Below are 27,858 nucleotides of genomic sequence, written 5' to 3'. Positions count from 1 at the left end.
GGCTAAAGGGTGTTTTGCCTGCGGGGAGCCAGGACACATTAAACGTCATTGCCCAAACAATGCAGATGCTAGGCCTCGCCCTAGGAATGAAGAACCATATGTTTGTGGGCGATGCAAGAGGGGATCACACAAAGCTGAGGAGTGTAGGTCGGTCTTTGATGCTCAGGGCAACCGTATTTGTGGACGAGATGCTAGAGGGCCAAAAAACGGCCAGAGGGGGCCCCCTTCACAGGCGGGCCCCCGCTCCAGAGACAGGACAGCTCAGGATGGCAGCCTTCAACAAGGGCCACCCCTGGGTCAGCAGGTGTGGACCTCAGTGTCGCCTCCAGACTTATATTAGTGCCTGATATGGGTGTTCGAGTGGTTGAAACCACCTTTAAGGGACCGTTACCCGAAAATTCCGTGGGTCTGGTGATCGGGAGATCCTCCACGGCCCTTCGGGGTCTCATAGTAGTCCCGGGGGTCATAGACTCAGACTACACAGGACACATTAAAATTATGGTTCAATCTCTTGTGGGTACTATGGTAATCAATAAAGGAGACAAGATAGCGCAGCTCTTGCTGCTCCCCAGTCTCCACAAGAGATTCCCCTCAAAGCAGAAAATTAGAGAAAGTCAAGGTTTCGGTTCCTCAGGGGAAGTCTTCGAGGGACTCCATATAATACTTGATAAAAGGCCCATGCTCTCACTTAAGGTCAATGGCAAGAATATAACAGGGCTCCTAGACACAGGAGCTGACCGTTCCATTATCTCTAGAAAGGATTGGCCCTCCAACTGGCCCACCAACACTGCAGACAACATGCTGCAGGGCCTGGGGATGGTGTCAGCTCCTCAGGTTAGTGCTTCAACCCTGTTCTGGTGCGATGAGGAGGGTCATCAGGGCCATTTCCAACCATTTGTGTTGCAGTTGCCAGTGTCTCTATGGGGAAGGGACATCCTCACTCGGATGGATGTCACGCTTACGTCAAACTGCTCCCCCCAGGCTAAGGATATACTCAGGAACCAGGGATATACCCCCGGCAAAGGCTTGGGCAATGCCCTACAGGGTCGGACATCCCCAATACCAGTAGAGAACAAAAAAGGTAGGCAAGGGCTGGGTTTTTCTTAGGGGCCGCTGAAGAAGCTCTCCTACCCACTTCGATCAAAATCACCTGGAGGTCAAATGATCCGGTTTGGGTACCTCAGTGGCCCCTGCCTAAGGAGAAGCTATTAGCCTTGTCAGAAATAGTCAGTACACAACTTAGATTAGGACACATTAAGCCGTCAACCTCCCCATGGAACACCCCCATTTTTATAATTAAGAAAAAGTCTGGCAAATGGAGGCTGCTCCATGATCTAAGGGTGGTCAATGCGCAGATGCAGTCCCTGGGGGCGGTCCAGAGGGGGCTGCCAGCTCTCTCAGCCATCCCTCAGTCCTGGCCAGTTTATGTTATAGATCTTAGAGACTGTTTCTTCTCAATCCCCCTGCATCCAGAGGACACTCATAGGTTCGCCTTTACTTTACCCACCATTAACCAAGAAAGCCCTGATCTCAGATACGAGTGGATAACGCTGCCCTAAGGTATGGCCAACAGTCCCACTATGTGTCAGATTTACCTTGATTCCCTACTGGCCCCCCTACGGAAATCCTTTCCCAAGATAAGATGTGTGCATTACATGGACGACCTTTTGCTCAGCGGCAGGGACCCAGACATGCTAAATAATATGCTCGGCCAGTTGGTCAAGGCCCTGAGACAAGCTAATCTGCATGTTGCCCCCGACAAGATTCAGGGAGGAGAAATGGTGACCTACTTAGGCGCGAAAATCTCCCCTATGCTAGTCTCTCCACAGAAGGTCACCATTAGGACAGATGGCGTTAGGACCCTAAATGACATGCAAAAGCTATTGGGAGACATTAATTGGATTAGGCCATATTTACATATACCAAATTCAGATCTCAAACCCCTGTTCGACCTTCTAAAGGGAGACCCAGATATAGCCTCCCACAGGAGGCTCACTCCTGAGGCAAGAGCTGCCTTACAGAGAGTGGAAAAAGCCTTAGGTGGGGCTACCTTACACAGAATTGAACCAGGGCGACCCTTTGATGTCTGTTTGCTACAGACTAGTCTACAGCCCACAGCGGTGATTTGGCAGAAAGGACCATTACTGTGGATACACCCTAAGGTCTCACCTGCAAAAGTCATAGAGCATTACCCGGAGGCAGTTGCTTCATTGGCCCTTGAGGTGCATGATAGAGCTGTCCAACATTTTGGCTCAGGACCACAAGCCATCCGAGTACCCTATACCGCCAGCCAGATCAAGACCCTGGCTGCCTGCATAGATACATGGGCCATTCTGAGATGTGTTTTCCATGGGGATATAAACAATCAATACCCTAAAGACCCTATCTTGTCATTTGTCACTCAGCACCCTATAATTTTTCCAAAGGTTACTGCCTCTGAGCCATTAGTCCCAGCAACTACAATATACACAGATGGCTCCAAGACGGGGATAGGCGCCTATGTGATCCTAGGCAAGCCCCCGGTTACCATACAATTTGAACCTGATCAGCCTCAGGTGGTGGAACTGCAGATCGTTAAAATGATTCTTGAACGGTTCTCAGAAGCCATTAATATTGTCTCCGATTCTAGGTATGTGGTCAATGCTATGCAAGTGCTTGAGACTGCCGGTTTAATTAGATCCACTTCCACAGTGGCTGGGCTGTTCCTGTCTATCCAGACATTGCTTCAGAACAGACACCATAAGGTCTTCACCACCCACATAAGAGCACATACATCCCTGCCGGGGCCCATGGCACAGGGGAATGCGGCTGCTGATACTGCCACTCGCCCGTTATGGATTTTTACCTTACTAACACCAATCGAGCGAGCCCGTGCCTTCCATGATAAGTTTCATGTCAATGCCAGGACACTAGCAAACCATTTCCATGTTTCCAGAGCAGATGCACGAGATATCGTGCGACTATGTGACTCCTGTGCCACATACAAACCTGCCATACCGATGGGAGTAAACCCTCGAGGTTTGATCCCTGGTGATGTTTGGCAGATGGACATCACACATATACAGGAGTTTGGGACTCTTAAATATGTTCATGTTTCCACAGACACCTGTTCTCACGTCATATTCGCAACAGCAGAAACAGGTGAAAAAGTGTCTAATGTGATCAATCATTGCCTGGCGGCTTGGGCCGCATGGGGCAAACCAAAAATATTAAAAACTGATAATGGACCAGCCTATATAGGCAAAGCCTTCAATGAGTTCTGCAAAATGATGGAGGTTCAATTAAAACATGGTATCCCATACAATCCCCAAGGTCAAGGAATCATTGAGAGGGCTCATAGAAGCCTCAAAGAAATTTTACAAAAACAAAAAGGGGGAGTAGGCCAAGGCCTGGCCCCAAAGACACGATTATCCATGGCACTATTCACACACAATTTTTTAAATTTAAATAATGATAATTGCTCCCCAGCCGTGGAGCACTGCAACCCTTCCCCCAACCATAAAGGGTGGGTGAAGTGGAAAGATGTCCTGACAGGACAATGGATGGGCCCGGATCCAGTGGTCAGCTGGAACCGAGGCGCGGTTTGTGTTTTCCCACAGGAATCGGGACGAGAACCACTGTGGGTACCGGAGAGACTGACACGGGCGACAAAGCCCTCAACTGAAGATCAGACCTGCCCTACCGGAGATCCATCACAGACCAACCAACAAGATGAATAGAAATAGCGGTAGCCCGAAATGGACAAGAAGATCCTCAGGCATATGCATGGCTCGCTCGCCTAGCCTACGACCGAGTCTAGGGGTGGTGAGCTTCCCACACTCCTCCTCTAAAAAATTATGACATAGCTGGGTAGGAGAGTCAATGACGGGTAAGAGCGTACTCCCCCGGTGCGACTCAACCTAAGCCAGGCCCTACCCCATCCTGCACGTAAGCCACTGGACTGTTAGATGCTGCCCAGGTCTAAATTTCTCTCCGAGGGGATTTCTTTACGGAGAGGAAATGAGTGCAAGCTTGTGTGCATCCAGGTTCCGTCCAGTTTGTGCCTGGCCCTAGAAAAAGGACGAGGGCCTCAGGGCCTTGGCAGACCATGGGACGGCCGACCAGGGTCTAAGCCAAGGACCTACGGTGGGCCTACGCATAGGGCATAAGCCTCTGCACCCAGTCCAGGAGGGGCTACGATGCGCACATTTATAAAAAAAATAAAAAAGGGGGAGATGTCGGGAGCCGCAGCCCCGAGCCCGGTCGCCTCACTTGGCGGACGTGAGGCCTGTAGTAAAGAGTAAAGCCTGAGGTAGATTACCCCTCCCATCGAGCACGTTAGTTTCCTGCTTACCGCGTAAGCAACCCGCTCAACAATATAGTCTGCCTGGCAACTGATGATGTTAGCCAATCAGCTTGCCTTGCTTACTTTAACATGATTGGACACTGTATCCGTATATATACTGGTGCCACCCCTGGGGGGGAAGAAGAAGCCCGGAAGTAGAAGCCCAGAAGGAGCCGCGGGGAGCGGACCAAAGGAGGCTTCGGCTGGGAGCGATCCCAGGGCAGGCTGTACAGAGAAGGAAAATAAAAGAAAAGGTTGTCCACTGCCAGACTTTGTCGTGTGTCCTTCCTGCCGGCCAGGAGCGACATCGACACATATTGATGTACCCTGCATAATAATCTTTCAAAATAAAAGGAGAAATAAAATATTTCCATGAAGAACAACTGAAAAGACTTATAACCAACAAACCAACCCTTCAAAGAAGATGGAAACATATTCTACACAGAGATAAAAATGACCACATTTCCAAGAACAACAATAGAAAGAAACCACAGGGCAGGGCAAGCAATTAAACAGAGGGGTAAAGCAGGCAACCAACAGGTGAAAATAAGATAAAGATAAGCCAATGTGTATGAGTTATAAGCATCAATGTAAATGGTCCCAATCCAACAATCAAAAGAAACAGACTGGCAGAATGGATCAAGAAATAAGATCCAACAATATGCTACATACAAAAAAATTAACTCATAAAATAATTCACAGACTGACAGTAAAAAGTTAGAAAAAATATTCCATGAAACAGGAGCTCAGGAAAAAACAGAGGTATTTATTCTGTTTGCAGACACTGTGAACTGCAACCCAAAAATCATCAAAAGAGATAAAGAAGGTCACTACATACTTGTTAGGGGATAACTTCAAGAGGAAGAGATAACAATCATAAATATATGTGCATCAAATATGGGAGCACCCAACTATATAAGATAATTATTTAAAGATATGAAAAATCAAACAGTCAATAACACAATTGTAACAGGGAACCTCAGTACCCTAGATCATGTAAAGAAAAAAAATTCAGCGAAGAAATATAACTAAACCAAACCTGTGAATGAATGGATTTATTAAATGTTTTGTAAGGGTTTCATCAAATGTCAACATAATATACATTCTTCTCAGCTCAAAAAGGAACATTTTCTAAAATAGACCATATACTACTCCACAGAACATGCTTAAGTCAATGCAAAGTATTTGAAATTATGCATGCACATTATCTGACCCTAGTGCAATGAAACTGGAAATTAATGGCAAAAGACACCACAAAAACTCCATAAACACATGGAAATTAAATAACACCCTCCTAAACAAACAATGGGTCACAGATTAAATTAAAGAAGAATTTAAGTAATATTTACAACTAAGCAAGAATGAAGATACAACATATTGGAACCTGGGGGATGCAAGTAAAGCAGTCCTAAGAGGGAAACTTGTGGTAGCGAACTCTCACATCAGGAAGACAGAATGAACACGTATCAACAACCTAAGGTTACATCTCAAGTTTTAGAACAGGAAGAGCAAAACAAGTCCAAAGCCCATAAAAGGGAGGAAATTATAAAGATCAAAGCAGAAATTAATGTAATGGAGTCTAAGAAAACAAAAGATTAACAAATTTAAGAGTTTTTTCTTTTAAAGAATAAATAAAATCGATAGACCCTAGCAAACCTTATCAAAAAAAAAAGACTCAAATTCATGCATTGAGGAATGAAGAGATTGAGAAGACCATCAATACCTACTTCAAAACTATTTGCACAGGATGAAAAACAGAAGAAATGGACTTATTCCTAGATATGTATCAATTAACAAAGTTGAATCAAGGAGAGATAAAAATTCTTAATCAGCAAATATCAGTTAATGAGATTGAAGCTCTAATTAAAAACCCACCAACAAAGAAATGCCCAGTCCTAATTAATTCACTGCTGAATTCTACAAGATATTAAGAGAATACTTAATACCTATATTGACCAAACTCTTTCATAAATTTGAAAGGGAAGCATTATTCCCTAAAACAAAAACTACATAATCATCTCAACAGAGTCAGAAAAAACTTAACAAAGCCCAGCATTCATTCATGATAAAATTCTTACAGAAAACTGGAGTAGATGCTCTTTATCTCAGTCTGATAAATAAGTCATCTATGACAAATAAACAATCAACAGCATACCAAATGGATGAAAACTGAAAATTTTCACTCTAAAATCAGAAACAAGGAGCAGATGTCAACTATCACCACTCCTACTCAATATACTTCACGGAACATTAGCTACAATGATTAGTCAAGAGAGCAAAATAAAAGAATAAGGATAGGAAATGGAAAAGTTAAATTATCATTATTTGCAAATGATATGGTACTCTACATAGAAGAACCCAAAACCTCCACCAAAGACTATTAGATTTAATAACCAAATTCAACAGCATAACTGGTTACAAAGTCAACACTAGAAAATCAATAGCATTCCTGTGCATTAACAACAAAGTCACTGAGAGAAATTAGGGAAACCACACCTTTACAATAGAATCCAATGAAATTCTTAGGAATCAATCTAACAAAATAAGTAAAAGATTTATACACTTAAAATAACAGTATTCTGAAAAAGGATATTGAAGAGGATATCAGAAAGTATAAAGCTATCCTTGTCTCTTGGATACCAAAAACCAAAATTGTAAAAATATCCATAATCCCAAAAACGTTACACAGTTTTAATGCAACTCAAGGCAAAATACCATAAGCATACCTCATAGAAATGCAGAAAACACTCCTGAAATTCATTTGAAACCAGAGAGATCTAGAATAGCAACAGTAATTCTGGGTAACAAAGGCAAGGCAGGAGACTTTAGAATCCCTGACTTGAAATTATACTACAAAGCTACTGTCATACAGTGATCATGGTACTGGCCAAAAAACAGACCTGAGGATCAGTGGAGCAGAATAAAAGAGGCAGGCACAACTACAAACACACTCAGCCACCGTATCTTTGACAAAGGGTCTATACATGTTCACTGAAAGAATGATATGCTCTTTAATAAATGGGGTTGGAAAAACAGACTCTCCACATAGCAAATAATAAAACCAGACCCATGTGTATCACCAGGATCCAAACTAAAGACAAAATGATTCAAAGATCTAAATATTAAAACAGAAACACAAAATCTACAGGGAGGAAAAAACAGGTAGAAATCTTGAAGTCATAGATGTAGTCATAGATTTCATGAACAAACCCCAAACTTCATGGAAAATACTTCAAAGAACCAACAACTGAAGTCTCATCTTATTAAAAAGCTTGTGCAATCAAAAGAAATCACCAACGGAGTGAAAACACAACCCAAAGAATGGAAAATACCTTTAGCCAAGTGTCCCTAAGACAAATCACTTCCATCTAGAACATATAAAGAATTGAAAAAAAATCAAATCCCCTAACTTCAAAGACCCAATCACAAATGAGCATCTAAGATGAATACATACTTCTCAGATGGAGAAATACAAATAGCAAATAAATATATGGAATAATATTCAATATTTTTGATAATTTGAGAGATGCAAATTAAAAAAACACTGAGATTCCATCTCAATCCAGGGAAATGGCTATCATTAAGAAATCAACCAATAATAAATACTGAAAGGGCTGTGGGAAAAAAGGAACTCTTCTCCACTATTTGCATGAAAGTAGACTGGTGTAACCACTGTGGAAATCAGTGTGGAGATTCCTCAGAAATTTAGGATCAGATGTCCCATTAATATCAGCTATTCTCCTTCTAGGTATTTTCCCAGAAGAATTAAAAACATCATACTTCAGCAATACATGTACTTATGTGTACAGTAGCACAGTTTGTTAAAACATAATCTTGGAAACAACTCAAATGCCCATCAACTGAGAAATGGTTAAAAAAAAGATGTGGTATTTTTATACAATGTACTACTATTCAGCTATAAAGAAGAACAAATTTGAGACTTTTATAGCTTAATGAAGGCAACTTGAGACCATATTCATAAGTAAAATAAATTGGGCTCACATCAATATCATATTTTCTCCCTAGCATAAGGAGCTAAAAGAGTAAGATTCAAAATATACAATAGATATTGGAAAATGGGAAGATGTTGCTCAAAAGAACAGAGAAACTAGGATATGGAAAAGAGAAAAGAAGGAAGAGAAAAGGAAATGTGTGTGTGTGTGTGTGTGTGTGTGTGTGTGTGTGTGTGTGTAATAGTTGAGATAATTATACTACTAATTTCTATTACTTCACTAAAAGGAAATGTTTGTATTTGTATTGTTTGATCTATTTTTGATGCCTATATCTTGTAATCTGAGCAATTAGCTTGAAGATAATTGTATGCAATGTATTAACCATTATTATTCTCCTAGTGGCTTGTTTGGAAACTTTGTAACACTTTTATTGTTTTTTTCTCTTTAAAATAAAAGGTACAAAGTCATAGACTAAAAGTCAAAGATTGGAAAACAATACCCCATGCTGTCAGTAATGCAGAAAAAAAAGCAGGTTGATGTACTATTCACAGTCAATATGAACCTCGGGCCAAGAGTAATCAAAAGAGATAAAGAAGTTTTCTATGCCCTTGGTAAGGGAAAACTCCAAGAAGAAGAGATAACAAACAAACACACATATCCCATATAGAGGTGCACCCAACTATATAAAACAAATATTAACAAACATTAACAATCAAATAAGCAGACATAATTGCAACGGGGATCTGAACAGCCACTATCACAAATAGACAGATCAACTAGACAAAAATAGACAAAGAAATAGCAAATTGGAAACAAGTGAACTTAGTAGCTGTCTAGAGTTTTTCACCCAAAGAAATCAGAATACACATTCTCCTCAACTGCACATCGGATATTCTCAAAAGTATACCACATACTAGTCCATAGAACATAATTAAATGCAAAGGAACTGAAATTATCCCACGAATAATATCTGACCATAGTGTAATTAAACTGTGTATCACTGACAAAAGACCACAAAAACTCCATAAATATATGGAAATTACATAACATCCTCCTGAACAATCAGTAAGTCACAGATGAAATAAAAGAATAAACAGTATTTGCAATTAAATAATAATACTGATACAACATAAGGGAATTAGGAGGCACAATGAAAGTAGTCGAAGAGGGAAACTTATACTAGTGAATTCTCACAGCAGCAAAACAGAATGACGTCAAATAAACAAACTAATGTTAAACTTCGAGCATTTTAAAAAGAAAAAGAGCAAGTCAAGCCTAAAGCTCATATAAGGGAGGAAATTATACACTTGAAGGCAGGAATTAATATAGTTGAAACTAAGAAAACAATACAAAGAATCAATGACTCAAACAATCTCTTTTGATCCATCTTGTTTTGTGCTTCATATTGTCTACAGAACAGTTGGTTCTTTAGAGGTTAAGTAAAATAAAAAATCCTTAGCCAAACTTTTCAAAAAAAGTAAAGATTCAAATTCACACAATTAAGGATGTAAAGAGTAAAATCACAATGGTTCCCATGGGAATCCAGATGATCAAGAATACCTTCTTCGAGAAACTTTACTCTAACAAGATAGAAAATACAGAAGAAATGGACAGATTCTTCAATACATATGAATTGTCAGACTGACTCAAAAGGATATAAAACGATATCAGCCAATGAATTGAGTATGTAATTAAAAACTTATGAAACAAGAAAAGCCCAGATGGATTCACTGCTGAATTCTATAAGAAATCTAGAGAAGATCTAAAACTCATACTCCTCAAACCCTTCAGTGAAATTGAAGGGGAAAAATAGTCTTAAAGTCATTTCTGAAAGCAAGTACTATCGTTATACCAAAACCCTAAGAAAACTGTAATACATAGTCTTTATCTGAATCTGATAAAAGTCATTTATAACAAACCAACAGTTAACGGCATACTAAATGAACAAAATGTGAAAACTTTCACTCTAAACAGGAATAAGAAAAGGATAACCACTATCACTACTCTTATTCAATATAGTTCTCAAAATATTAGCCAGGGTAATTAGACAAGAGAGAAAAACAAAAGGAGTAAGGAGGAAGGGAAAAAGTGAAATTATTATTATTAGCAGATGACATGATTTTCTACATAGAAGAACCCCAAAACTTCACAAAAGATTTCTAGATTTAATATTTGATTAAATAGTTTGATACAAAGCCAGCAATCAATAATCAATAACATTCCTCTACATAAGTAACAAACTCACTCAGAAAGAAATTAGGGGGGGAAACACCTTTCAAACTACCATACAATAAACAAATCAATGAATCTAACAAAGGTAGTAAAAGTTCTCTACAATGAAAACTACAGCACTCAGAAAAAGGAGACTGAAGAGTAGGTCAGAAAATAGAAACACATCACTGGCTCTTGGGTAGGAAATACCAACATAGTGAAAATGGGCATACTCCCAAAATGTTTATACATATTTAATGTAACCCCAATCAAAATACCATTGACATGCCTCAAACAACTAGAGACACCATTCCTAAAACTAATTTGGAGCCTATAACAGCAAAAAAGCTGAGACCTAAAGACCTAGAACATATCTAGGCAATAAATGCAAGGCAGGAGGCATCAAAATCCCTGATTTGAAATTATACGACTGAGCTGTGATAAAAACAGAATGATACTGGCAAATATAGTAAGTCTGAGGATCAAAGGAACAGATTAGAAGAAGACTCTTAACACACTGAGCCATCTGATCTTTGACTAAGAGGCCACATACCTTCACTACAATAAAGATAGCATCTCTAGTAAGCGGTTCTAGAAAAACTGGCTATGTTCATGCTGAAGACTAAAACTAGACCCATGTTTATCACCATGCACTAAACTAAAATCAAAATGGACACACACCTATCACTATGCGCTATATTAAAATCAAAATGGATTAAAGATCTAAATATTAAGACAGAACACTAAACCTGCTGGACAACTTGGCTGTAGTGGCACATGCCTGTTAAACCTAGCACTCTGGAGGCTGAGGCAGGAGGAATGCCATAAGTTCCTGGCCAGCCTGAGCTACACAGTGATTTTGGGGGCAGCTTGAACCATACAATGAGACCCTGTCTCAAAAACACAAAGAAAATATGTTCTTGAAGAGGGAATAGGTGAAACTTGAAGAAAAACATGTAGGCAAAGACCTCATGAACAAAAACCTGACTGCTTGTGAACAGGAGTCTGAGACAACTGAGATCTCATCTGATTGAAAAGATGTTGCACAGCAAAATAAATCACCAAGAGTGAAAAGACAATCCAAAAACTGGGAAAAATTTTAGCCATATGTTCCTCAAAGGACTAATTTCTAGAACATAGAAGGAACTGAAAAAAATTAGAACCCCCATGGACTCAATTCAAAAATGGGCCTCTGAGATGAATAGACACTTCTTGGAATAAATACAAATGGCAAATAAATACACAAAAAATATATCCAACATCACAGGTCATTTGAGACATTCAAATGAAAACAATGGCGATATTCCATCTAGTTCCAGAAGAATGATTATTATCAAGAAAATAACCAATAAATAACAAGGCTGTGGTGAAAAAGGAACCCTTTTCCACTGTTGGTGGTAGAGCAGACTGGAGCAATGTGCACATTCAACAAAAATTAGGATTAGCAGTACCATTTGACCCAGCTCTTCTCCTTTTGAGTATCTTCCCAAGAGAATTTAAAAGAATTTAAAGCGTCGTACCACAGCAGTACCTGCACACATTTTGCAGTGGCTAAATCTTGGACACAACCTAAATGCTCATTAACAAATAAATGGATAAAACAAGATGTGTTTTTTATACAATGGAATAATACTGTGCATAAATAGGGATCAGTTGAGAGATTTCTAGCTAAATAGATACACCTTGAGTCCATCCTGTTAAGCTCAACAAATTGGACACACGTGTGAATATCACATTATCTCTGGTGTGCAAACCTGAAAATGTAAATAAGAACAAAAATTGTACAATAGATTTGTGAATAGAAAAAAATTGTTCAAAAGGAAAAAGAAACTAAAGAGGGAGGAACTAGAGGAGGAAAGAAAGGAAAAGTTAAAAAGAGAAAAGTACAAAATGGAATAAAACTTTGTGAATAAGAAAGGGAAAGGGGTTGAAGGCAAGGGAAGAGAGTTGGGGGAAAAAGAGCAATTGGAAGATATATTGTGTTCAATTCCCTGTACCCCCCAAAAAAGATATATCATGTACAGGTACAAATTTTCTATAATGCATGTGTTCATTATGTGTTCCTAAACTGTGCCAATAAAGTTAATCAAATTTTAAAATATTTCTCAGATGAAAATGAGGTATCAGGGGCAAATATAGTGTACAAATCTAGTTTCAAAGTGACATTAAAAATTGAGTTACCGATCCTATACATTACACCTTTAGGGTATGAGAGTCAAGGCTGCTTAGGAAGCTGAGGTAGGGCAACACAAATTTGAGTCTAGTCTGCCTGCACAACTTAACTAGATGCTGCTGTTTTAATATGAAAAATATGAAGAACTGCGGATGTAGCTCAGTGGTACACTTGGTTGGTCCCTAGCAGTATAAATAAATACATTCATACATATACAAGGAAATAAACATGAGTCTGGTGTAGTTCTGTGGTAGAGTGCTTGCCTATTACATAAGAAGACCTAATGTAGATTCTCAATCTCTCAAAGAAGAAAACAATAAAAGTTAAAATTTCATATGGAAAGATTCCAGTTATTTAATACATTGTCGTTTAGAGATCATTAGCATGAACTATAATAATGCAAAGGAGAGTATGAAGTATTCTTCCATTGACTCTTTTTTTTACAAAAATTAGATGATTCTTTATAATTTTAAAAAATGGGAAAACAAAAAAGTTACTATAATATATGCTGCTATTTTTAAATTTATTTTCCCTTAATTAAAAAAATGAAAAAATTAATTTAATAAACAAGGGAAAAAGGGAGATTGAGATAAAAGAGGACATAACAACATAGGTCAGAACGGAACAATTTAAGCAACATAGTGTTTCACTTGATTTGAACCCCTATATTGCTCTCACAAACTTGTTTTGACTGATTTTACTCTATTCTGTTTTGTTTGAGAGTATAGGCAACTACTTTGAAGGCAATAAAATTCACTATGATGCCCATTCTGGTTTGACTATTATCTTCTTTTGAAGTCGTGTAAGGTCTCCAATGTTTAGGTCTTATTGCTTTTGTTCTGTACTATTTTGTTCAATTTTATTATACCTGATGATACAGGCAACTCTTTTTAAGATAGTAAGAGGCATTATGGTAACCGTTGTTGATCACCTGGTATTCTGTTTTTACATCATGTCCTATGTCCATCCTTTTGTTTTGACTGACTCCGTTTTGTTTTGTCACAGTTGGTTTTATTCTCTTCAAAAAAAGTAATAACTGTGGGAGTAATAAAACCCAAAATGTGTAATTGTTACTGAAAAAAAAGAGAGCTAAAGAAAGTGCTCTAAAGGATATAACTGCACGTATATTTAAGTATGTAAGGTAGAAAACCATATTACTAAGTTTTTGTTGGATCATTGAACACAACTGTTGGCAGTCTCACTGTTTGAATGTCCACTTTGTATGCTTTAATTTTGTTACTTGAACAATATTTCTAAGATGATAATATGTAATCTGGTAACTAGTGATTTCTTACTGTTTATTTTTTTGAAATTATGTATTACTTGTACCTTTTTACAGTTTTGTTTTGGTTTTTTTCTCTTTAAATAAAATTTAAAAAAAATATATATATATATATATATATATATGAGATTTTTTTGGTTTGTGCATCTGTAGAACATGGATATTTTTTCTTCTTCATAATGTGATGATTTCAATCAATCATGTTGGAATAAAGAGACTGGGGAATGAACACTGTCATGATGAAGTGTGTGAAAGCCTTCGTTTTATTGACATTTATTGGAGACAACAAAGAACTAGTCCGTCGGAGGGAAAAGTTATAAATCCATTCTACTTATGTAGAGATGGTGACAATATATTTCGAAAGAAGTAAAATGGTTATTTTGCAAGTATACAAAACATTTCAACATACTTGCCTACATGTACATATAAATGTGATAAAAATTATTAAAGATTCAGTGGCTTTAAAAACAAAATCATTAGTTTGATCATAGGTATATATTTAAATCCCAATGGGCTATTGGGAAGTCATAGCACCTTTGGAAAGTGTGCTTGATGGGAAGTCCTTAGGTTTCTGAGGCGTCAAGTTGTTCATATGTGACCACTGGTCATTCGCATATTACCTTTTGAGTTTTCACAAAAGGACTGTTTTAAGAACATGGCCTCCATTGCCCTCTCCTGCTCTCTTCGTGGCTCAACAGTGATTACTCAGCTTACAGGCACTTTAGCATGATGCGTAGTCGTCTGCTGTTTTCACCAGAGCCCACACTAATGAGGCCATTTGATCACGAATTCTGAGCCACAAAACTCAGATGATAATAAACCTCTTTTTCTTTGTAAGGGTATTTAATTATAATGATGAAAAGCTAGCACATTTTCTTTGTTTTGTCTTTAATAAAAACGAATCTCACAGTAGCACTGATCTCCAAATCAAGGGAAAGATTACCTAAGCAACACAATAAATGTAATACCTCCTCTGGGGCAAAGCTTGGGCAGATTTGATTGCTGCCCACTTTGGAAAATGGGGATTTTTAAGCTGTACATTTTTAGCTGTGATGCAAATCTGTCTGTGCATCATCCCCTCTGGTCATTTAGAGCATCTCTATGGAACTGGCAGAACATATAAGTGGAACCTGGGATATCATCAAAGGCCTTTGAGACAAAGGCTTGATCTGCAACTCACCACTTTTGGAAAGTAGTGGATATTCTAAAAGGTGGACCCTTAAGGTCATAAGGTGACTGAAGACATGCCTCAAAGGAGACTTCAGGACTTCAGTTTTTTCCTTTTAACACTGCTTTACTGTGGCACACACTCCATGCCACTCTAACCCTAACCCAAATCCCCAAAAACCTTTATGTCAGTAGTTTTGTCCTCAATCCATAATATTCATGGGAAATATGAAAAGTTTAGGACGTGTGGCCTAGATGGAAGGTGTTATCAGAGGTGTGCCCTTAAAGGAGACGTAGGGATCCCTAGTTGCTTCCTATTACTTTACTTTCTGACCACCATGAATTAATAACTTTCTCTGCTATGTGTTCCCCCATGATGTGCTGTGTTACCATGGGTTCCAAATCCACAGACTAAAGGACCAACTGACTGTAGAATGTAATCTCCATACCTGTGAGTAAAAATAAACCTTGCCTCCTTGGAACTTGATTATTTTGGAGCTTTCATTTCAGTGATGTAAGCATGGTAAGTTAATAAACTAACCTAAATGTCAATAAATGTATATAGAAAGATGGATATCTATCTGTAAGTAGATAAATTGGTGTATATATTATATGCATTTGTGTATAATGAGATACAGATACATAGCTCCATATATATTTGGCCTTTAAAAGAAGGAAATTTTGTCATTTGAAACAATGTGGATGAATCTGGAGGATATTATGTTAGTTGAAATAAGCCCTGTACAGAAACACAAATACTGCATGTTCCTACTTACACGTGGATCAAAACTAGCAGGACACTTTAAAGTAGAAAGTAGAACAATGGTTAGCAGATACTGGGGTTGTAAGGAATAGGAAGATGTTGGTGAAATGGTACAAAGCTTCAGCTGAATAGGACACATACGATTTTTGAGATCTATTATACAACTTGGTGACTATGTTCGTATAATGTGATATACATTTCAAAATTGCTAATTTAAATGTTTTCATCGCTCAATGCAATTGTGAAAATGGGTATTGCATTAGCTTAATCATTTGACACTGTTTACGAGGGCTGATCAAAAACAAAGGTGCTGAAATTTTTAATTTATTACATTAAAAGACACATTGCCATTTGTCTCCTTCCGAGTCCTCCCCCTCACTTCGAGTATACTTTTCTCATTGTTTTTGCCTCTTTCCTAAGCAATTCTTGAAGGGCTCTTTTATGAACAGAGTAAGCACTATTTCTGTTCTTTTTCCAAGAGAAATTTATCCTCTAAAGTGTAAATCTATTTGAGATTATGAATTTGTTTTAAAGACTAAAACCTCAGAGAAATTTTAGGAGGAAAAAAAATCTTCAAATTCTGAGAACTATCCTTTATTGGAAATCTCTGGGTATGTGTTCTAGTGATCAAGTACAGTGAGATTCCAACAGCATTCAGTTCATTATTTCCTAGAAACAGAAAATGAGTTACTAACCCACATTTTAAATTAAAAATAATAGTGTACATTAAAATTAAATTAAGACTATGAGATACTCTTGAAAAATTTTAAGAACTAGTTTTACTATTCACTTCTATTGCTCAAAGGAATAGTCATCTCTATTGAATATTTGCAAATATTTCAAGTGTTTTTAATTAAAATGAAAACCAACTGCCATAAGCCTCATTATCTGCACTTGACACAAAACACTTGGAAAGAGAAAAAAGGTAGCTTAAAATATGCAACTAACATAATTTTCAAAGTAAAAACACACTTCCGAACAACTGAGAAGACTTTAAACAGTGGAAGATGGAGGCCACAGACTTGTCTCAAATAAAAAAAAAAAAAAAAAAAAGTACCAAAATCACATCTTTATATCAGGTGAGTGGTGAAATGCCATCATTTCCAAAATACATTTGACAAGTGGGAGAGAAATATTAGATCTCATCTACACCTGCTGTGCTTCTAGAAGCCCTTCCCTCCCTTCGTTGCCTGCAGTATCCTCCTTCCTTTTCACTCTGCTTCAGCCACACAAGCCTCCTGCCATTTCCTGGGGCCACTGTAACTCCTGGCTCAGAACCTTCCCTGGGTTCTGTCTTTGCTTAGAACTCACAGGGCCATCAGCTACAGGTATCAGACACCTACCTTCCCTGGTCTTTGTTCTGCTATCTGCATCTCCATGGAAAAGTCCATGGCCTCCACCTTCCACTAACATCCTAACCACACCCTCACCCCCACCTGGGTCCATGCTCCCTGCTCTATAGTTATTTTCTGATCCTTCCCAGTCCACTGTATGGATCCTCGGACAACAGGGCTTCAAAGAAAGTGGAACCAAAAGGTGGGAGGTGGACTGGGTTTGCCTCCCTGGGTGGTGCTTAACCTTGGGTTCCCATTGGAGTGCTGAGATGTTTTGCAAATAATTCTACTTTGGCTCCTAATGGGAGAGTCCAGTTCCCATGATCAGCCTGGAACTAAGCCTTCATAATACTAAAGTAGATTTTATTAGATGTGCAGTCTGGACACCAGACTGGGTCTTGCATTTCTGAGAGCTATGATCAGTTTGTACTCCATGGAGGAAAGAGTGGGAAATGGTATGCATGGGTTTGGTCAGGGCCAGGACTATGTTCTGAAGGAGAACTCACTGTTGCCAGGCTCCCCACTGCTGCTGAGTGCAGGGGATTCACCAGGAGGACAGTGTACTCCAAAGAAGTGTAGAGAAAGTCTCTGCTTGGGCTTCCTGAAGGAGTTTCATATCCCTGGATCGCCACCTCACTGCAGTGGGCAGCAGTGGACCCACCTTTCCACACTGTGAGTTTTTCTGTTTTGTGTATATAGCTGTGTGACCAGAAGGGGATGTGTTCTTTCTGAGCATTTAACTGTTATGTTTTTGATATTCAGGATTAACCTTTAAATATTCCTGTTACATAAGGAGAAAGTCTCAAAGAGAAGAAAAAAGAAAGAAAAAGAGTCAAAAATGGCTGTTATTCAGGTAAAGCAGTGTTCTCATTTGTTTTCTGTCTTGTAAAGGTGGTTTTTGCTGTATTGTTATTAAATTCTTGTTTCTGTGAGATAGGGAACACCTGGAGCTTCTTGCTCAACTACAGCTATGCATCAGTCCTTCAGAACAGTTATGTAATTTCTTTTCTCTTTTCATGGATCAGGCAATGTCTTTTGCTTAAGTGACCTGGTATAATTGCTAATGGAGATGTAAGATGTTTCATATGTAAATGTGCATGTGTGCTTAATGAGAGCCACTAAGGGAGGAAGGTAATTTTAAGTTTTTACTTCCTATATTTAAATACCATTCTTTTTTCAGGATGTAGTCATGTAATCTATTAGCTGTTAACAAATTCAGCTTTTTTTTAATCTTCTTTGCCTCTTGTTTTCTACCTTTTTGTTCCTTACTGATCCTTGCTCAGGCGTCCTGTATAGTAGTGACAGGCTGATACCCGACCAGCACCCTTTTATCCTTCACTACGAGGAAATGCACCCCGTGTTTACTGCCAGGCATGGTTTGATGAAATATGTTTGGTAAATATCAGGCTTGGTAGTTTTACATTTTCAAGTTACATTTTTTGGCTGCTTTTTAATTTTTTAATAATTCTTTTCATTATGTATTTCTATAATATGTAATCTTTTTCTGCTGATCTGTTAAATTAATGTTATTAAAAAGTTTCTCAGATGGAGATGTTGCTCCAAGATAGTGTTTGCTTTTCATATGTGAAGCCTTCTGTCTGATCCCAGCACTACACATTTTCAAAAAATTCCTAATCATATAGTTTTATTAAACTAATAAATTCCATTGGAACTCTGGTAATGCCTAGATATCTTAATTTAAATGGGTGAAGTTATAAATACAGTTTTAGTATACATGTTTGGTAGACTGGAGTTCAAGTTCCATTACATAAATTTTTGTGTTGTCCATTTTAAGAATCCTAGTAAACACTAGTGTTTTATAACCTCAAGTATGTGTTTTACATTTTCATTGTCCATGCATGTTGAAATATACATTAACATGAGTGGTGATTAAAAACATTTAAAAAATCATTCAGAGAGATTCTTTTAAATTTGATTTAAGTGTGATGTGTATGCACGAGTATGTGTATGTGCAATTCCATGTTTTTTTATCAAGGTCACATTATTCTAAATATATATACATATTTCCTTGGAATGTGATTTTTTTGTTTTGCTTTTCTTTTTTGTTTGTTTGTTTGTTTGGAATGCTAGAGTCCAAGCCTAGGGTCTTGTGCATACTAGCAAGTACTCTACCCTGAGCTACATCGCCATCCCAAACTTAAGTTTTCTAACAGCAGAAACTGTATCTTAGATAATTTCCTTTGCCTTAAATTTATACTACTCTATCCTGTTAATGTATTGGTAGCAGTGAGAAAAATAAAATACGTGTGCACATAAATAATGAACTTTCATGCACATTCATGATGTTATCTTGAGCTTGTTTCTAGTTTTCTCATATAGGAAACCTAAGGTCAGTCTATTTTTGATACTACATCGATTGCTGAATTGTTTGATTCTTTAGCTTTAATTCTTATTCCCAGCCACCTAGCTTCAGGTGTGTGCTCTGCCATTTTTAGCTCTGACATAAGGGGAATCCCAAAATGTCTGTGACACAGTTTTCTCAATATTAAGAGGGAAACATTTCTCCTGAGGACTAGTACATTATCTGTGAATTATACAAGTAAACCAGTTAGAAAGTATGCAGTACCTAGAAGTGTCCTGAAGCTTTAGCCATTATGTTGCTTTCATTATTGTGTTTCTGATCTTTCTTTAAAGCTGATATGCACTGTGTCATTTCTTAACATGCCTTATCTAGCTCATGTAAATACTGTCACTTTTCATAGAGAAAAGCCTATGCTGATTTTTCATTTGAGCATTTCTTTCTTTGTACAGAGAATGAGAAATCTATCCTTGATGTAGAGTATTACAACCTCTTATTTAAAGATGTAATGAAACACAATTGTAGAGCTACAACATGCTCACAAATACCTTACTGTGTGTGAATATATATTAAAAAAATATGCTTCCTCCTATATATTTACCACACAAGCAGCTGTGACTCAGGATGTGTGAGGATTTTTATCCACACCCCAAGCAAGCAGTTCACAAAAGCCAGCAAAAACACTCACCCTTAGCATTTCTTGTAAAGCTTGTTAAAAAGATGGACACCTAGATGGAAAAGATGCATAGCATGAGCTATGGGATAATTAACATGGTGTGCCTCTGCCTTCTGTGGATGCTTCACCTTTCAGAAACCTCTAGACACTCATCCATCTGACATTTGCTTTGAAACCTGTTCTCTTGAGTTTATGGAGTCTTTACTCCATAAGTGCGATTAATTATATCATTGATATTGCTGATCAGTTCTAACATCCACTTCCCATCCCTTCCTGGAGGTCAAGGGCTACAGTGAATGTCATGGCCATCTAGAAGCCCCTCTCCTTAGGCTACATGGGAATCTCTGGTCACAAGTTAGCTTATTAGCCTTTGTGATTCCAGAGATTGAAAGTGACCTGTATTGGGAAAGTCCTGACATAACAGTATGAATTTTGCTTGTTCACTTCAATTGAATCAGCGCTTACATTTCTCTCCTTTTCATTTTATATGTATATTACAACACTCCCCATGTCCCCATGGTGATACATGTTTTTCATTTCAGGATCTGTTGACATTCAGGGATGTGGCCATAGAATTCTCTCGAGAGGAGTGGGAATGCCTGGACCCTGCTCAGAGGACTCTGTACAGGGAGGTGATGCTGGAGAACTATAGGAACCTGATCTCCCTGGGTGAGGATGACTTCCTTTCAAAAGTCAGGTCTACTCTGTGTCTTTTTGCATTTTCCCTTGTGTCTTCATGGAGTCTTCTGTATTGTTTGCCTGAGACAAATGTCCTGTTGTCTCTGAAACTTGTAGCTTCATAGTGTGTCATCTGGATTTTAATAGTGCTCTTTCTTCAGGTATTATGCCCTGTTTGTGGTTGATATGCCAGTGGTGGTTCTAGAGATGAAATGTGAATGAAAACTTATTGGAGACTGTTGAAGTATGCAGTTTCGTTTTTGAGCCTAGTGCCTTTGAATAATTGGTTCTTGGGAGAGAGTTAGATATATCTGATATCTGAGATATAACAGAGAAATACTTGTCTACATCACTCTGTAATCTCTTCTTCAAGTAAACAGGACTGGAGTGTGGAAAAGCCACAGCACATCACCTGCCTTTCTTTTTGCAAGCAGGAATCTCTCCTTTTGAACTGAGTATTGTCTCTGTGTTGGAGCAAGGAGCAGAACCCTGGAATGTGGATGGCCAAGTGAAAATATCTAGAAATCCAAGTCAGTGGAAATATATCAAAGCTGTAAACATAGATAAGAGTTGAGATGGGTAGAGAGGAAGTTAACACAGGTAAGAGCTGAGATGAGTAGAGAGGAAACTGCACCATTAGGAATGTAACACTAATTTTGCCATAAAGGCACAAAAATGTGGGTGTGTAGGACCTACATTTATGTTTTAAAATATATCTATTGATGAATTATTCATTTGAAATTCATGAGTTTTGTTATATTAAATAGTGAATACTTACCAGGAAAAAAAATTACTAAAATACTGAAATTTTAATACTTTATTGAGTGTTTATAAAACATCAAAATGTTCAATGTCAACTATTTTTTGGTGTGCAAGGTCTAAAATAGAACAACACAGATAAATTCTTGTATGAACTAAAATGAAAACACCAATAGCACTTACAAAAAAAATCTTTAATCAATTATTACACTTAAGTCTGTACATATGTTCCATGCACACATATCATATTGATGGCACATGCATTTTGTTTTCCTGACCTTTTTGTAGGACATACTTGACAGTTCATAGGGCTTGCTGTTTCGTCAGGAGGTTCTTATTCTCTTATACAGTGTGTAGTTAACAGGAACAGAAAACATCATGAATACATTTCATTTGAGATTTCTGCTTTATTCCTGTGTACAGTTCCTGCTGGCAACTTGTGTTCTGTTAGCAAATATAACAGCAGTTGGAAACTGAAAAACCAGTAATTGAATGTTACGTTCTTCTTAGTTTGGGAGATGGGAGATGTTCACAACATAATTCATATATTCTACAAATAAGGACCTGACAGTTGAGTTCTAGCATAAATAGCTAAATTGAAAGCATAGTAAAACTTCATATATACAAGGTTATAAGTCTTTATGCCTTATTTTGAGCCATCTCTTTTCCATAAGTCTGTTTCATTCCTGTGACAATAATGAGAAATCCCTGCTAAGTACATCAGACATATGAATGCTTTCAGTTCAATTAGTGAGGGATCATAATAAATATATTTTTTAATATGGCTTTTGGTATACTTGGAACCTTTTACTTGCATTTCAGCCTCTGTGTATTTCACGGCATCCTGTAGCATTTGATCTGTTACGGCTTCGAACGCACAATAGCACTGCTGGCATTTTGTCCAATATATTTCACCCCTACCAAGAGCCTCACCGTGTTTTTAGACCTACTTCTAACATTGGATCATTCCTTTTGGTTGTTATGCCATTTTGCAACATTTCTTTTTTTTCCCCCAAATCCATTTTATTTCAAGGAGGAAAAAAAAGAAGAAAAAAAAAACCCTAAAAATCTCAAAGTGTCAAGTATCCATGCTACTCCCACATTTGTCTCAGGCAACAATGATACATATATTGTGCATTGTCATCCCCCAGTCATTCACCCAGAGCATAAGACATCTGCATTCAGTTGTCTACACAATACGAGCACAAATCTTTCTCTTCAGTGAACTCAAGAGAAATCAGTAGTATAACTATCATAACTGTCTGTTTTTATACACATACATATACATATGGTGTTTCTTTTAGCTTCTCTAATGAGACAATACAGTGTTTCTACATTTGTGTCATATTTCACTAATGAGCATGGTCCCAAGTTGAATCCATTTACCTATAAAAGTCTCCAGTTTATCCTTCTTTGTGGCTGAGTAGTACTGCATTATATAAAAATACTACATATGTTTTCCATTCTTCAGTCAGTGAGCATTTAGGTTGTTTTCAAGAGCTGGCTATTGCAAACCGTGTTACTATAAACATGGGTGCACATATATTGCTGTGGTATGATGTTTTTCATTCTTTGGGGGAAATACCCAGAAGGGGAATAGCTGAGTTAAATGGACCCTCCAAGTCATAGCTTTTTGAGGAATGTCCACACTGTTTTCCACAGTGGTTGTACCAGTCTGGATTTCCACCAACAATGGAGAAGGGTTCCTTTTTCCCCACAATCCCTCTAGCATTTATTATTGGTTGATTTCTTAATAACAGCATTTTTTCTGGAGTGAAGTAAAATCTCAGTGTTATTTTAATTTGTATCTCTCAAATCCAGGGATGTTAAACATTTTTCACATATTTATTTGCAGTTCATATTTCTTCATCTGACAAGTGTACATTCGTCTCAGATGCCAATTTTTGGATTGGATCTTTAAATGTAGGAGGACTGATTTTTTTTAAGATCTTTGTATGTTCTCAATAGTGATCTTATGTGTAAGGCACAGCCGGCAAACATTTTATCTCACATTTTGGTTGTCTCTTCACTCTCTTGGTGGTTTCTCTTGCTGTGCAAAGCTTTTTGGTAGGGTAAGAACCCAGTGGTTGATTCTTTGTGATAGTTCCTGTGCAGTCGAAGTTTTATTCTTTAAGTCTTTGCCTACACTAGTGTCTTAAAGAATTTTACCTACTCTAGCTTCCAGCAGCTTTAATTTTTCTGTTTTAATGTTAAGATCTTTGTTCCATTCTCAGTTTTTCTTAGTATATGTCACAAGATATGGGTCCAGTTTAAATCTTCAGCATATGTAGAGCCAGTTTTTCCAGTACCATTTATTAAAGAGGCTATCTTTCTTCCAATGAATGTGTATAGCACCTTTGTCAAATATAAGGTAGTTTAGTGTGTCTGAAGTTGTTCTTGCCTCTTCTAATCTGTTCCATTTGATCTTTGGATCTGTTTTTTTTGTTTGTTTGTTTTTGTTTTTTGTTTTTTTGTTTTTGCCAATGACCCACTGTTTTTTTTTTTTTTATCGCAGTAGCTTTTTAGTATAATTTCAAGTCAGAGATTGTGATACCCCCATCTTGTCTTTGTTGCTCAGGATTACCTTTGCTATTCTAGGTCTCTTCCATTTCCAGATGAATTTTAGGACTGTTTTCTGTGATTCTATGAGATATGCTACTTGAATTTTTATTAGGACTGCATTGAATCTGTGTAATAGTTTTGGAAGTATGGCCATTTTCACTATTTTGGGCCTTCCTACCCAGCAGCACAGAATATCTTTCCATTTTGTAGTATTCTCTTCAGTCTCCTTTTTTCAGAGTACTGTAGTTTTCAATGCAGAGGTCTTTTCATCATTTGTTAGATTGATTCCTATGTATTGTTTCTTTTATTTTTTTTTTGGATGCTATTGTAAAAGGTACTATTTTCGTGATTTCTTTCTAAGTGAGTTTGTTATTTGTGTATAGGAAGGCTATTGATTTTTTGAGTGTTGACTTGTATTCAGCTACGTTACTGAATTAGCTTGTTAAATCTAGCAGTCTTTTGGTGGAGTTTTTGGGGTCTTCTGAGTACCTTGTCATCTGCAAATAACAATAGTTTAACTTCTTCCTTTCCTACCTTTATTATTTTTCTTTCTCTTGTCTATTGCTCCCACTAAGGTTTCCAGGACTATGTTGAATAGGAGAGGTGACAGTAGACATCCTTGTCTTGTTCCAGATTTTAGAGTGAATGTTTTTGTCCATTTAGTTTGATGTTGGCTATTGGTTTGTTGTAGATGGCTTTTATCAGATTGAGATGAAGACCATCTATTCGAATTTTCTGTAGAGTTTTTATCATGAATGGGTACTAGACTCTGTCAAAAGCTTTTTCCCATTCTTAAATATGGGAATGAGAGTTTTGTGCCACTTGCTGTATCTGTTTCTCTTTTTCACAGTAGTAGGAATACTAACTTCCCTTGTGCAATTCCAGCCCTACAAACTCAGCAGCTCAGGCTGCTTTCTCTCAGCTCTTACTGCTGCCTTGCATGCTTGCCTTTCCCCAGGCTGGCTTTCTTTTGTGTGGTTCCTTGATCTGCATGCAGCCTACTGCTGCTTCTTAGTTTATGTCTGTTCTTCTGTACACTCGAATTTGCAAGGACTCCCACACTAACCTCACAGGATAATGAAAGACACCTACTCATCCTTTAGATGTTCTCAGGACACTACCTAACTTATCATATACAGTGTTGATCACTTAACATAACATTTTCTGTGAGTGATAACTGAGTGACACTATCACAACACAGCGCTGCTTTTCTGTTTATCATTGAAATATTATTTTCTGTGCTCTTGTTTTCTGTGCCTTCTGGCATTGTGTTTTGCCTCTGTAAATAGGTGTGAAACTGAGCATTTCTGCAGTTAATTTGAATTCCATGTAATCAGACTTTCCACATCAAAAGATCTGTACCTTTCATTTTCCTAAAAATTAAAAATCATGGATGTCACAACTCTTTAATATATGTATTATTTCTTTTGGTGTAATGTCATGTGTTTCTGTAACAGCATTTATTTATTATCTATAATTAATCAGAACCTGGTGATTTCTTCTACTTCATAGATAACCCTCCTAAATGTGTCATTAAGGAATTTACATAAGAAAGGAAAAGTGATACAGGAGAAATGTTATAGACAGTAATTTCAGAAAGTCGTAAAATCCATGAAGAATTGTGCTTCAAAGAAATCCAGAAAAATATACATAACATTCATTGTCACTGCAGAGAGGATGGAAGACTTGACACAGGATTCTGTGTGACTCACAAGGAACATCTCACTGATAGAAGAGATGAACATGGTAGAAAGGATACAGGAAAGGAATATATTAAAAATTGGCTTGAATTAAGCTTTCAGTCACATCTGCCTGAACTGCAGCTATATGCAAGAGAAAGAAACATTTTTGAATGGAATTACATTAAACAATCTGTCAAAAATGATTCCACAGTTTCATTCCACAAAAAATAATAATTTTAGTGTTACAACAAATATTTCTCATAAACATGAAAAAGATTTTTTTGATTCTTTATTTTTCACAAAAGAACAGGACATGTACATTAGTACAAAACCTTACAGATGGAATTCTTGCAGCAGATCTTTTAATTAAGCCCCACACTTTACTATGCATCAAACAGTCTGTGCTAGAGAGGAGCAATTTACATGTGGTCTATATAGAAAGCCTTCAATCAGAAATCAAATCTTGTAAGTCACCAGAGAACTCATACAGGTGAGAAACAATATAAGTGTAATGAATGTGGAAAAGTTTGCAATCATATTTCTCACCTTGCACAACATCAGCAAATTCATATTGGAGAAAAACCTTTCAAATATAATACATGTGGCAAAGTGTTCAGCCATAAATCAGACATAGCAAATCATCAGAAAATCTGCATTGGAGAGAAACAACACAAATGTAATGTATGTGGCAAAGTCTTCAAAAGGATTGCACACCTTGCAAATCATCATAGAATTCACACTGGAGAAAAACCATATAAATGTCATGAGTGTGGAAAAGTATTCCATCAAATTTCACGCCTTGCCCGACATGGAAGAGTTCACACTAGAGAGAAACCTTTCAAATGTAATAAATGTGGCAAGGTCTTTAGTAACAATTCCTACCTTGCACAACATTTGATAATTCATACTGGAGAAAAACCTTATAAATGTAATGAATGTGGCAAGGTCTTCAACCATATTTCACACCTTGCACAGCATCGTAGAATTCATACTGGGGAGAAACCTTACAAATGTAGTGAATGTGGCAATGTTTTTAGTCATAAGTCTTCCCTATCATCAAAGACTCCATACTGGAGAGAAACCTTACAAATGTAAAGAATGTGGTAAAGGGTTTAGCCATAAGTCATATCTTGCAGAACATTTGCTATTTCACAGTGGAAAGAAACCTTTCAAATGTAATAAATGTGACAAGGTGTTCAGTTGCAATTCCCATCTTGTATGTCATCGTAGAATTCATACTGGAGAGAAACCTTCCAAATGTGATGAATGTGACAAGGCGTTCAATCGCAATTCCCATCTCATATGTCACCATAGAATTTGTACTGGAGAGAAACCTTACAAATGTGATGAAAGTGGAAAGGTCTTCACTCAAAATTCATACCTTGCATATCATCGTAGAGTTCATACTGGAGAGAAACCTTACAAATGTAATGAATATGACAAAGTATTCAGTCTGAACTCATCTTTAACACATCATCAAAAAATTCATACTGAAGAGAAACCTTAAAAATGCAATGAATGTGGCAAAGTATTCAGTCTAAACTCATCTCTAGCACATCATTGGAAAATTCATACTTGACCAAATCCTTTGAAATGTAATGAATGCGCCCAAATCTTTAGTCAAATTTGACAGCTTGTGTACCACAGCACTCACTGGGAAGGGAAATGTTACAAGTTTAATGCATGTAGTAAAGCTGTTAGTATATGCTTAAGCCTAACTAAGCAAGCATGTAGGCCATACCAAAAAAAAAAAATCTCAAGGACATCTCTGATGATTTTTAACTTGGAATGAAATGGAGAATTTCATCCCAGAGAGAAAGCTGACAAATAAATGAGACTGGAGTCATTAATGTTTGAACCTTACAAAGCTTTGGAAAGTTCCTGCTGGAAAGATAATTTCCATGTGTAATGATATAGACTTTGAGTTACTTAACAGATAATTAACTGTAAGCTAAAACCTTACCAATGTAACAA

The 27,858-nt window shown here is 37.5% G+C and overlaps 1 protein-coding gene and 1 pseudogene across 1 annotated transcript; both read left to right on the top strand.

Moving 5' to 3' along the window:
* Positions 1–17,970: 17,970 nt before the first annotated feature.
* On the top strand, positions 17,971–22,119 carry LOC101787931 (zinc finger protein 766-like). The gene is made up of 3 exons (XM_063252281.1): positions 17,971–18,060; positions 20,746–20,872; positions 21,316–22,119. The coding sequence occupies exons 1-3, from the start codon at positions 18,046–18,048 to the stop codon at positions 21,453–21,455; spliced, it is 282 nt and encodes a 93-aa protein (XP_063108351.1). The 5' UTR covers positions 17,971–18,045; the 3' UTR covers positions 21,456–22,119.
* LOC134470317 (zinc finger protein 83-like) lies at positions 21,457–27,523 on the top strand (annotated as a pseudogene).
* Positions 27,524–27,858: the final 335 nt, after the last annotated feature.

This window comes from Cavia porcellus, unplaced genomic scaffold (assembly GCF_034190915.1).
Source record: "Cavia porcellus strain 051 isolate PalLab524CR breed Dunkin Hartley unplaced genomic scaffold, mCavPor4.1 scaffold_7, whole genome shotgun sequence".
NCBI classification, from domain to species: Eukaryota; Metazoa; Chordata; class Mammalia; order Rodentia; family Caviidae; genus Cavia; species Cavia porcellus.
This window is presented reverse-complemented; position numbering and strand designations above follow the sequence as displayed.